Source organism: Lathyrus oleraceus, chromosome 5 (assembly GCF_024323335.1).
Source record: "Lathyrus oleraceus cultivar Zhongwan6 chromosome 5, CAAS_Psat_ZW6_1.0, whole genome shotgun sequence".
Taxonomy (NCBI): domain Eukaryota; kingdom Viridiplantae; phylum Streptophyta; class Magnoliopsida; order Fabales; family Fabaceae; genus Lathyrus; species Lathyrus oleraceus.
Window position 1 is genome coordinate 196,689,932 of NC_066583.1, and position 13,059 is coordinate 196,702,990.

The 13,059-nt window shown below is 32.5% G+C and overlaps 1 protein-coding gene across 2 annotated transcripts; it reads left to right on the forward strand.

The window, feature by feature from the left end:
* Window positions 1-237: 237 nt before the first annotated feature.
* LOC127082770 (auxilin-related protein 2) lies at window positions 238-5,836 on the forward strand. 2 transcript variants are annotated; one of them, XM_051023008.1, is made up of 10 exons: window positions 238-1,161; window positions 2,320-2,534; window positions 2,631-2,881; window positions 3,118-3,253; window positions 3,340-3,434; window positions 3,760-3,825; window positions 3,958-4,047; window positions 4,770-4,946; window positions 5,261-5,313; window positions 5,444-5,836. In XM_051023008.1, the coding sequence occupies exons 1-9, from the start codon at window positions 623-625 to the stop codon at window positions 5,297-5,299; spliced, it is 1,608 nt and encodes a 535-aa protein (XP_050878965.1). In that variant the 5' UTR covers window positions 238-622; the 3' UTR covers window positions 5,300-5,313; window positions 5,444-5,836. The 2 variants fall into 2 exon arrangements, with proteins under 2 accessions (XP_050878965.1, XP_050878964.1); XM_051023007.1 differs by having other exon boundaries at window positions 240-1,161; window positions 5,261-5,836.
* The last annotated feature ends 7,223 nt before the right edge of the window (window positions 5,837-13,059 follow it).

Below are 13,059 nucleotides of genomic sequence, written 5' to 3' on the forward strand. Positions count from 1 at the left end.
ACTACATTAATTATTAATTACTCAACCTATCTTAAAAAAAACTTTGAATTCTGTAATATCTAGAAAACAATTTATATATTTTTTTTGGATCCTCCAACCGATCACGGATGTTTTGAAAGCGTAATGTTCTAGAGTGATTTCATTTTCCCGACCACCACGTTTCAATCATGCAAGTAAAGCATAATGCGAAATAATATTAAAAAAAAAAAATAGAGAAATGTGTAAAAGTGTAAGTAAAAACAAGAAATACACTCGAGGCGAAATTATTTGTAAGCAATACCGCGTTGGATTGTGCGTGCTTGGTCACTACTATTACAGTGAGTGCCAGGAAGAAAACAAGCACCGCCACCACCCAGCGGAGTAGTGAAGAAAGAAAGCCTCTTCTCTCTCTCTCAGACACAAATAGACAAAGGAAACAAAGGATCCTTATCAACCTTTCATCCTATATTTCCCTAACTAACTTTCATCCATCTCATTCTTTTCCACACGATTCCCGCCACAACACTAAACCCCACACATTTTTTCACCTCCATTTCCACTTCCACCCTCACATTTTTCATCTCTATTATCATTTTTTTTCCATTATTTCATTTCCAATTTTCATTCTATCCTCAATTCAATCATGGACGAATTCGGTGTATTGACCGAACGATTCGGCTTGAAACCGCAAGGTAAATCGGCTCCAATGGCTTCCTCCAAGCGATCCGCACCGACAACCGCCGCCGATTCTGCCTCCCGCTCATTCGGAACCACTTCGCCGCAAAACGGATCCGGATCTCCCCAGTATTCATCTTTCGATTTCGATTACGGTGTTTTCGGGAACAGCGGTGTCAAAACGCAGCGTTCGGGAGGTTTTGACAATGGCATTGACGAGATCTTTGGTGGAAATGGGAACACCAAATCGAATGTCGGCAAGGGTGTTAGCCTTGACTATGATCCGATATTCGGTGGTTTGACTCAGTCGGTTTCGACTTCCTCGTCGTCGCAGGTTTATGTAGATGATATATTCGGTGGAGTGAATGAAAAAAGTGTTGGTGTTGATGATTTGCTTGGTAAGATTGGTGGATTGCATGCTACCAGCAACAAAAGTTCGGTGAACAAATCGCCTGATTTTGATGATTTGATGGCTGGATTTGGTGGTAGCAGCGTTTCCAATAACGGGTATGGAATTTTGTCTTCAGTTTCTGATTACTTTTCTTCTTTTTATATTGAGAGATGATTCTAAAATTTATGATGATTTAAATGATGTTAGTTTTGACGGAATGTATGGTTGACTAGGTTAAAGAACTAGTATGATATCTGTTTTATGGATTTAAGAACTAGCTCTAATTCATTCATAAACTCTGGAATTAATGTGGAACTGAATTTACCTATTTTACTCAACTAAATCCTTTTAAGTTTTAACCCGTTTTTATTTTTGCAATGATACAAGAATTCGATGCCTGTCGTAAAAGCAAGAAATTACGAACAACTAAGCCTTATCCCACTAAGTTGGAAAAGCAAGAAATTAGGATGATATAACTTTTTAGTGATGAACTTATCTGCATACAGCTACAGTATTATTATGGGTGAGAGGGATATCTCAACTGACTTGAAACAGTTGAATTAAGGGTTAGAAGGATTGGAGTAACATGGTTCAAACCCTGACAAGGGTGTACATATATATACTAACAACTAACCACTAATAATTTGCCATTTGAAAAAAAAATACAAGATACAGTACTCTGTACATGCTCGTTGCAAGCTTTGGATGGTGTTAGAGAAAATCAAATACATTGTGTAAGTTGGATATGAGCATTGAGTCTTACCCTCTTAAGATGCATCATCGATGCCGCAATTACTTTGGCCTTGTTTATATTCTCATGTTTTGAACAAGAATACTTTGTGCATGATGTCATAGACATATTTAGATTGATCACATGTGGCTCATATTTCTGGGATAGCTATACTTTGTTAGGTTAATTATGAATTTGGTGTTGATTTGTTTCTTCATGTTTCCAGCCATGCTTTATTTGAATACCCAACCTTTGTCTCCTCGTTCCAAATGTGTATAGAAATTCAGATGATTCTGAACTTGGACCAAGTCATTGTTCCTAGTGTGGTATATATGAAGCTACCAATGCATGCTTCTCGTTGTTAATAGTACTATTCAGAAGTATCTTTGTAATTCTTTCTACTTCATTTCTAAGTATCTTTTGTATCTTTAAGTTGTTTATCGATTGAATTACAAACAACAGTATACATTTTCTCTTACCTTTTTATTGATAGTCACCATCCTTCCCTATTGTTTAATTACTTAATGTTTTTTTCTTCTTCCAGGAAAACAAGCATTGAGACAAAGCTTCCTCAAAAACCAACTGCTACATCTCATGATGATCCATTTTTAGTATTTGAGACTTTAGACGAAACATCTTCAGGATCATTCCTGGACTCATTAGAACAAATGAGTAAGAATAGTTCCAAAGCTACAAGTGGCAGCTCCAGTCCCTCCCCATTTTTGAGGCCTCCACCGTCGGGGAATGCTTCAAACTCAAGTAAATATTTTTTCAAATACTTGAGCTAGAAGACGTGAATAGTCATCTTTTTTATTACTGACCTATGCGATCTTCTGATATCATTTTTTGATGTAGTTAACAACCCAAGTATATCATCAATAGATGAGCTTGAGAACTTTGCCATGGGCCGGGTGCAGAGTAATGCTAGTAGAAGGGCGAATACCAACACTGGTGAGATTAAGAAAAACTCAGCGGCTAAGACAAACAAAGATAAAGAATCTCCGGCTACAAAAGTGAATCAATCAAATGGTGCGGATGATCTTGAATCCTTTTTCAGCATGGGCTCTCGATCAAACAGTGTACCAAAGTCAAGGACAACAACTATGGTAAAAGTTAAAAGGTCTTGTTAACGAGTGCTCTAAAGACATTGCTTAAGAAGTCCATAAAGGGAAAGTTTAACTTGAAAATACAAGTTGAACATTTCTCAATGTAATAAACTTATTTCTTTTGATTTTTTAAACAATGTCCTAAGGCACTTGTTAGCATTCTCCATATAATAATATCAAAGATATTGCCACATTGAAAGACTATATTCAATATTTTTTGCTGATAAACTGTATAGGATCATATGTTTGATCGCCAAGTAAACAATAAAGAAAAACATGATGGATCACAAAGAGTGCCATCACGATCCCCAGCCAATGCAAAGAAATCTTCACCCACAACATCATTTGATGACTTGTCATTGATATTTGGCGGTAAGTTGTTTAAATCTACTGATTTCTATTACAGTGAAATCATTTTATTGTCAACCTATCATTTTGTTTTCTTTTTGTTGCAAAAGCTTCCCCATCATCGGAATTTGAGGAAATGGAAGGTGAAACTGAAGAAAGGAGAAAAGCGAGATTGGGACGCCACCAGAGAACACAAGAGCGAGCGGTGTGTATTATCTTGCTCATTTTTCAGAATTTCTATTAATAAGGCAGGGGGACTCATCGTTGCAAATTGAGTGTCATATTTCTATCAACATTTTTTGTGATATTATATTAATTTTCTAAAATGATTGGCTTGATGAATATTAAGCTTAATGATCTATACGAAGACTCGGCATTGGATATTGGATATTTAGCTAATTCATCTTTAATCTTGAACTCAAAGCACATAATGTTACCTTAATAGGTTATTCTGGACACTGGCATTACAGATTTATATTGACATTATTTCTCATGGGACAATTTTGCTCTTTTGACTGTCATGGTTCCAGTTGAAAGCAGTGGCTGATATGAACCAGCGTGACCTTCAATCCAAGATGGAGCAAGAAGAGAGACGTGTAAGCTTTTGTAGTGTTTTTATTTGGATCACGGTTTATTGCCAAGGATAATCCTAATTTAATTTTCCCTAGTTCTTTTTAAATTTGAATATTTTCCCTATTTCTTAGTGCGGCATTGATTTTAATTTGCAGCGAATAGCTGAGACTGTGGATGTTCAGATAAAGAGGTGGGCTGCAGGAAAAGAAGGCAATATGCGGGCATTGCTGTCATCATTGCAAACTGTATGGTTTCTTACCATTATTGTTATAATTGTTAATACTTAATTTCACTTTAGGCTATTACATTGACCAATTTAACCCTGTAGTCTGATTTGGATTCTTACCATCATAAGGTAATAAGGTTTATTGAAAAGGAAATAAGAAACATCAGGTTGTTTGGATGTCTGTGCCAGATAACATTTGAAACCTAGGCTCTGAATATTCCCTTTGAATGCTTGGGCAGAAGGATTTAAAATCCAGTATAAGATATTAAAGAAATGGAAAATGAAGATATAAATGGAATTTTTTAGAATTTTTTTTATTTTCAATTCATGTGTTGTATAAGTTGTTGATCATATTTGTGTTTAAATTGTATGCAATTGTGTAAACCAACATGGTAGAATAAACGGAATATGTTATTGTTGATTGAGTTGTGACATAAAGTTTTATTGTTGCCCGTCAATTCCAACTGTACATTTCTTCTGTTAAGGGGGTAAGAATTATTAAAAACTTCTCGAAAACAAATGTACCTTTGATTGTGCTATTGTACAGTTTATTTATTGTTAACTGGATGCTTTTTCCTTGATAAATCTCTCAGTCATTACTAAGATCTCATTTATCAGGAAGATAGTGTACCTTCTCACATGTCTTTTGTTGCCTATGTGATAAATAATAATTAAATTTTTTTTCCATATCCTGAAGCATTTGTTTTGTTCCACACTTCTAACCTTCGAATTTATATTCAGGTTCTTTCGGCAGATTATGGGTGGCAACCAGTGTCTTTGACGGACATGATCACTTCAACTTCAGTGAAAAAAGTGTATAGAAAAGCCACATTATGTATTCACCCTGATAAAGTCCAACAGAAAGGTGCTAATCTTGAACAAAAATATACCGCGGAGAAGGTTTTTGACATCCTTAAGGTACCTTGTCAAATAGTAATTCTGAAAAATTGCTATGCTTTTAGCTGGAAAATCATACTTTCTATTCATCCTTTCGCGTAAATGTCGCAATTCTGCCTCAGCTATGTAATACTGCATATAATTCTATTGAGCTACTGCTAGCTTGGTTTACACTAATCACCACCGTTTATCTGAACATATAAATCTCCCCTTCTACTGCTCAATCAAATTTTTATGAGGAAAATATCCAACTTACTTTTCTCAAATTTTTAATTGATACATAATATACCTGGGCGCTTCTTTTATATATTGTATTCTTTCTGATCTTGAAACAGGAAGCTTGGACTAAGTTTAATGCTGAAGAGCTTCGCTAAGTCTGTCACTTGAGGTTATCACTCTTCATAAATCTGTCACTTGAGGTCATCGCATGTCAATGGATCCATCAATGACTTGCACCGTTTTGGTTTGGGGCTATTCACTTGCCTGGGTGATGCCTGATGCATGTTTTTCTTGTGCAGTCGAAGATTATTACTCTGCACATATATATTACCATGGTGTCATTTGGCTGCATATTCGTTGTCCTAACAATGTTGAATGCAATGCTCTCTAATGTAAGTTATCATAGTACATTATGTTATTTGACAGTTTAGACGGCAACTTATATTCGGTGTATGGTGTATGTTTGGATTGACGGTGAGCTTGAAAGAATCATAATAAGCCGCAATTTAGCATAAACCATACTTTTGAATATCAAAACTACGCCTGCGCTGTGGCTGTGATTTTGATGAATATCAAAACATTTATTTATTTTTTGACTGAAAATGCAAAGTTGCATGAGGATAATTCAGTTATATACTTGTAATTAGACTTTTTTTGCGAAAAGAAGTGTTTAGGTCGATATTTTATTTGAATTAGTGAGTTATATCAATGAATGCCATCGTTTTATTTATCTTTTTGAAATTCAAATAGCTATATACTATTAAGAATGCGTTAAATGGTGTTTTTAGAAAACAATCACGAATTTAAATTTATATGCAAGATCAAACTTAAAAACTTCTAAAGGATAATTTGTGCTAAATGTTTGAAAAAATTGTATTACTCCTTTTATGTTTGAATTTAGAGTATTATAAAAGTTCAAAGAATAATTGCAAAAGTACTATGGTAAAATAATTGAATGAAAAATGATTGAATTAAAAGTGAGACACACATGCCAACCACTATTATAGAAATGAAATTTGACACAAATTTGACGCATATTTGGCCATGTGGATTTTGTCTTTCGATGTGTTTTCACGTCTAGCTGGTTTTCGAAAACTTCATTGTTAGTATCTCACATTCTTGTAGAAAATGCTAAGTTAAAAATTTTAGACTAACAAATGCCCATAAAAAAAACCATTTTAGTAGGACAGAAATATGACTTCTTTTTAATAAATTATTACTCCTTCCGTTCTTTTATAAGTGTTACTTCTTTGAAATTTTTTTATTTTTTTTTAATTGTCACTTGTAAAGTTCAAGGTAGTATTAATTGCAATTTTATCAAAATTATCCATAGATAATGATTGCAGAGAGAGAAAAAGTAAAGTGAATGTAATAAATAATTAAAGGTATTATAGGTAAAAAAAGAATTATGATTTGAAAAGTAATAATAATGATTAGCTTCCTTGGTATGGGTAAAAAATCAAAAAATGACACTTCAAAAGACACGGATTGAGTAATATGTCATCATAACTTCTATTAGTTAGCTATCATATCAATAATGTGCATGTACAGGTACATTATGGCTTTTGATTTTCAATTTCAAAGTCATCGTAAGTCATAAAAATTAATCACATTAAATAAAATAAAATAAAAAATATTAATTAGTAATGATTCAAAACAAAATTAATGACTCCAACAGTTATATAACTTCTTTCTTCCGCATTACCACATTTCTATCTCTTATGAACCCTTAGAATTCCAACTCTTATTTTCTGCGACCTCTATTTTCATTTTCTATTCAAGTTTTAGAAAAAAGTGGCTTATTTTTCTGGTATAATGAAGTAACTTTCAATCCTTTATGCTGTTGATATTCAAGATCTTATCTATTCTAATGATCGTACCTATGGTTTCAGAACCACCAATAAAGAAAGAAAAAAACCATAATTTGAACTTATCAGATATTGACTTCCTTGTTTATTGGAGGTAGTGTTCATGTATTCTCGGGGCCTTTATCTAAATCGTCTACAAAATCTGCTAAATTGAACAATATCTTTACTTTTTTATCCTACTGTAAATCTCGTACATTTGAGGATAAAAGCTTTGAGTCGGGGTTCATGGAACAACCCCATTGTGTATTCCGTTCTTCTTTTTACATTACCAATGAACCCTATATCAGTTGGTTGGATATGGTGGAAAAGGAGAAAGGATTTTTTTGCAATATCTAGACATCTTTGACCTAATTTAACTATCAAGAATTAGACTAAAGTATAATGCCAATATGGTCATCTTTGCTCTTTAATTTTGGGAAGGTTTGATTAATACATTCCAGCTTTGTTGTGGGATGATAACCCTCACACTTTTCGATGTTGCTGCCATTAATGGTCTTCGACCAACAGAGGAAACTTTCGACCCCACTATTAGGAACAAAATTAAACCTAGTTTCTCCTTCGACCATTCTTTCTTCAATGCCTATATAAGAGACTACCATGACCAAACTGAGGAAGTCTATGACTACGAGTGTAACACCCCTTTTTCTACCCAAATTATTTAGCATATAATCAGAGTAAATAAGCACGCATATAAAGAAAAGGGCGTCACATCGACGTTTTCGAAACTTAAACTTTCAAAAACCAACAATACACCTGGTCATTCAAAATAACACATTTCACTCATCATGAATATTCAAGCAATATGCGTTCGCAGCGGAAAATAAAGAATACTCATGTATTTCATAATATGATCCATGTCCCATACCATGATCATCTCTCAATAATCACTTCAAATAAAATAAAACAATTAATGACATAAAGCATATCAAAATAAGATATGAGTTCAATACCACTAATCTACCCAGTGTTACATGACCAGAGCATTGACTCATCCAATTATATATTCATTCACAGTTTTAGCATAATTTAATCATCACAATTCAAGAGTATTTATCAAGACCTAATAATTTCAAACCATGCCAATTAAGGATTTCAACCTAAAACATGTTCCTACCCATTGACCCAATCATACTAACCCACAATGATAAGGATTTCCCCCTTACCTTGTCAATTTGATGGAAACCTTGACTCCTCTCGCTTTTCCTCTCCTCTTTCTCTATTGCCTTCAGTGCTCAAGTGAATTCTAATTCTCACTTCCTTCACTCTTACTATTTATAATAGTATTCTAGTTGGGCTTAAATCATCTAATTTAATCACTAGGCCCAGTAATACCTAATATTTAAATACCTCTATTTAAATTCAAATAATTAACAACTCACTATGCAACCAAGTTAATTAATTAATTCAATTATTTAATTATTTCTCATATCCACTAGATAATGAATTAATACACCAATTAATTAATTAACACTCCACATAATTAAATTAAAATTATAATAATAATAGTATAATAATTCAATACTAAAAAAAATGGGTTGTTACAACGAGCATATTGCTTTGCTCACCCTCTAGTTATCTCTTTTTGTTTATTTTCTAGTTCTCCTCAAATAGCTAAGAAGTTCATATCTTTAACAATCCCGATTTATGAGGGGAAAATGCATGTCTCAGCAGATTGATCTTGGGTAGTATTTATGAATCTTTAGACTTGCCTCCCTAGAACTAAAAAACATTTCCATTTCTGAAGAAAATCTCCTGATTTCTGGTCCCATTTGGCTCTTGCAACTGGCTTAGTGCCACTTTTGAGCCTTCTCTAAAGGTTGATGTTCCACTTGACATGTCAAGACAAGTCGATGGCATTAGGCTCATTTTGTTAACTCCAGAAGATGCTAACTTATCGACTAAAGAAACCTTCATAAAATATTTCTTTATGTACTTGGATTGTGCCCATTCGTTTGTTTTATGGCACGATTTGTCGATCAAAGCCATGAATCATATTTATTCATAAGAGTGTTTCCAACTTCTTCACCTGAAAATCAGTCTGAAGCTCTTGACATCTGGGTAGCTTTCCTTAAACCTACTATCCTATCGACTAGAATTTTTATGGGGAAACTGACTTAGAGCTTGTTAGTTTTTCGTCAAATTTGGTGACTAGACAATTTGGTTTTAGCCAGTTTTTACCAAGATCACTTTTTACCAATGAAGATGAAATATTCTTGGCTAATACCACACTGACAGAGAGATACTACAAAGCGTGTTTAAACGTTCATGCCCAAATATTCATTAATTAGAGCTCATTCGAATTTGAAGCTTCTAACCTTTGTACAAAAGAATTAAAATAGTGGTGTACAACATATCATAATGATGTTGTTGTGGATCACTCAATTCCGCTGAAACGTCTGACTGACGCTTTTTCCTCTCTGCATAAACATACCAAGAAAAGTGGTGGTACGCACATCAATGAGATTCGAGCTTTTGAAAATCATTTAGAAGTTGTGTATAATCCTTGTAAACTTAGTCAAAATATCTTTGAGGCGACTCTTTCTTTAAAACAAAAAATTATTGAAAAAATTCAAAAACTCAATTTTCCTTCTTACGTCAAAGATATATATGAGTTTTCTTTGTAATTTCATCTTTTGAAATTTTCACCATTACTAACTTGTGAACTTGACTTAGTTTTTCAGCTGCCACTTCCAAAATGGTGTCCTTTTGGATCTTTGTCAGTCCTAGAAAATGAATTGAAAAAGCCTGCACAGAGAGTAATTTTGACTAAGTATCACATACACAATTATCCAAGACCTTTAAGAGTAGATCTCGAACACGTTTGAGCCAGATCCACCATTCTAGAAGGTGAGATAAAAAGACTCTTAAAATTCACTAACTCCTCTTTTGTGTTCATATTATTTATTTGTGTCGAAATTTTATAGCTCGAGCTCTCGTTCCTCCGAAAGGGCAAAAAAAGAAGAAATCTGGATTAGCTGAAGCAAGTGAGGAGTTTGCCCAGTACTTGGCCAAGAAAAAGAGAAAAAACAAGTATATTTTCTAATCCATTGCTCTCTTACTCTCTTGATGTTAAGTTCCCTACTTTTTCTTTATCTTTTCTTTTGTATTTCAGAGTCAAAAAAGGGGAAATGGCTCCCCTGCTACCCCAGGTCGAAAAAGGACCAGACAAGAGACACCTCCCGTTGCCCTCGATAGTGAAGGAACTTAGGTTCAACCAAACTTAAACCTCTATTAGCATCTTTTATCTCTTTAACTCAACTATTAAACTAATAATCTAAATGTTCCAGTTTGATATAAGAGTTCAAGAAAAAGATAACAAAGTCGAAGATAATGATAAAAGTGATGAAAGTGAAGAGGTTTCTACTTAACCTATACCTCCAAAATATTGGAGCATCTGGAAAGACAAAGTTGAAAAACCTCAAAAGCCAAAAAGTAGAAAATTCGAGTTAAAAAGGCTAGTACACAAGAGAAACCCAAAAGAAAGTTGACTCTTAATATTGATGATGAAGAAGAAGAAGGTCCTCAGCTAACTCAAAAGAAAATAAATCGACAAAGACAACCTACTCTTGATGAGCGTTCAGAGAGTGAGGATTCAAGTCCCATGCATTAGATGTCCAAGGTACTTTGAGTTTTATCCATATATTCTTTTCCATGTACATCAAACAAATCATAATGTTAATCCACTTCTATCTTCTTTATAGGAGATTCATATTCATGATATTACTCTTCTAATAAAAAATGCCTCAGATGTTTATGAGGTCCTGACATCCAACCATCCTCTATCAAATTCGCCATCACAACAACCAACAACTGAAAATCTAGTTGGGGAGACAGTTATTGAGCCATTAGAGAAAATAGTCGAAAATCCAAATCATGAACAACAATCGACTGATCTTGAACAACCTTAAATTTGATGAGACATATAAGTGATGAAAGCAGTTAGGTGAGGAATTGTATGTTAGGTTGAAAATTTAAAAAGAATTAAAATTATGTATTATATTTGAATTAAAAAAATGGATATACATATTAAATTTGGTTGAATTCATATAAAAAATTAGTTTAAACCATCATGGTATTCAAACACATTTATATATACATATGAACCGGCATATTATTAAGCAAGTTCATTAGGTAGCCCTCAATTATCTCATAAATATAATGAAAAAGGTCTAAAAGAAAAATGAGCAGAATTAAGACATGAGAATGAGTTTGCCACATCATCCTACATATATTCACCAGTCACGTTTCCACCACCAACGAATCTACTTTACAGGAAGTCGAGCAATTAGGAATGACAATGAACAGAGTTTGGGTAGGGTACTATAATACCCATCCCCATACCTGCGATTTGAAAAAATCCCCGTGTCCGAGCCCATACCCGCTTGAGTGCCAAAGTTAGCACCCATACCCTATGAGTATGTAAGTACGCATACCCGTACCCGTGATCCGCATTCATATTAAAAATAAATGAATCAATTATAAAATATCATATAATTTTAAGTTTTTAAAAATATTAAAAAAATTTCAAACAATTTATTATTGAAATAAACAAACACTTATATTAAATATGTAATGGGTTAACATTCATATAAGTTTTATAATTGATAGACATACATTTTTATATAATAATATAAACTAAAATTTATAAAAATAAAATAAAATAAATATATAGTGTGCGGGTATGAGGCGAGCTGGGTACCAAGTTGCCCATACCCGCACCCGTATCTATTTTTTATGGATAATTACTCGAACCCATGCGCGTACCCATTTTTGCGGTTAGATGAGTCAAATTGCCATTCCTATGAACAATTTCAAATAGAATAAATTTTTTTGGAAAAAAAATGGAACCTAAATTTTTTGTGTCATTGACTTTATAAATTACAATATAAAGACTATTATGTAAATAATATGTAAATCATAGGTTAAAAATACTATTGTTTAATATATTCTTGTAGCCCAGCGGAGGAGCATTTGGCTTTCACGTCGAGGTCGAGTGTTTGATTTTGGTCACAATCATCCGTATTAATTTTTAAATGGTTAAAATAAAAATCAAATCTTTCAAATATATAGAGATTAATTACTAAACACTGTCAGTGTAAAAAATTTTACACTATCGATTCATCACCATCACCCGTTTGCATTACTTTATAAATTTTTAAAATAAAAGTCAAAATTGTTTCAACCTCCAACGTCTATGATTATGTGTAAAATCTTTTTACACTGTCAGTGTATTTCAATTAAATCTAAGTGATTGTGATTACCGTGTAAAAAATCTTTACAATAGCTATGCATACCAATTAAATTCTTTATTTTTTTATAATTAAATAGTTAAAGAATTATTATACGTATTTATTATGAAAATTTTATGATAAGATATAATACATAATTATTGATGGTTTTCTTATATAAAAATATATATTATTAAATTTTATTTTATAATAATATATTAAATTGACAATATTAGTATTATTTATAATTATTATTTTTGATTATATCGATAATAAATTAATTAATAATTAAAATTTTTTTTTTTTGAATTAAGGTTATCCTAACCTAACACAATATTTTTAATTTTTATAATTTTTCTTATTAATTCGACATTTTCATGTTATTAAATTAATTGTAATAAAATTTTGAGGTCATATCGTAGTTTTATTTAAAGAACATTTAAAAATTTCAAAATAAAATATCATCCCAAAATATAAATTTTTAAATTTTTAAATGAAAAACCAACTGGGTTCTCGGGAGAACATCCAAAAAAAAAAAAGTACAAAAAAAAAACACATTTATCATAGAAGAAGAGTCATGCATAGATAGAATTAAATAAACAAATACAAGTTCTTTGGTTGAAATATCACAAAGATTATTACAGAGAATTCAATGTAGTTGAAAATTGAAGAAGTGATTTAGTGTATGCGTGCCTTTGCAAAATCTTAAATATCTAGAGAGATAAATGAACGAAAGAAAAATGGAAAATATGTTCAGGAATGATTCAGAGATGACACAAATGAAAAAAAGTTAGGGGATATAATAAAATAATTTAATTC

Bases quoted from the DNA above. Each gene is read 5' to 3' on its own strand.
- LOC127082770 (XM_051023008.1), top strand. From the start codon at position 623: ATGGACGAATTCGGTGTATTGACCGAACGATTCGGCTTGAAACCGCAA. The intron at 2,535-2,630 runs GTAAATATTTTT...TTTTTGATGTAG, and splicing joins GGGGAATGCTTCAAACTCAA to TTAACAACCCAAGTATATCA. The intron at 4,048-4,769 runs GTATGGTTTCTT...ATTTATATTCAG, and splicing joins TGCTGTCATCATTGCAAACT to GTTCTTTCGGCAGATTATGG.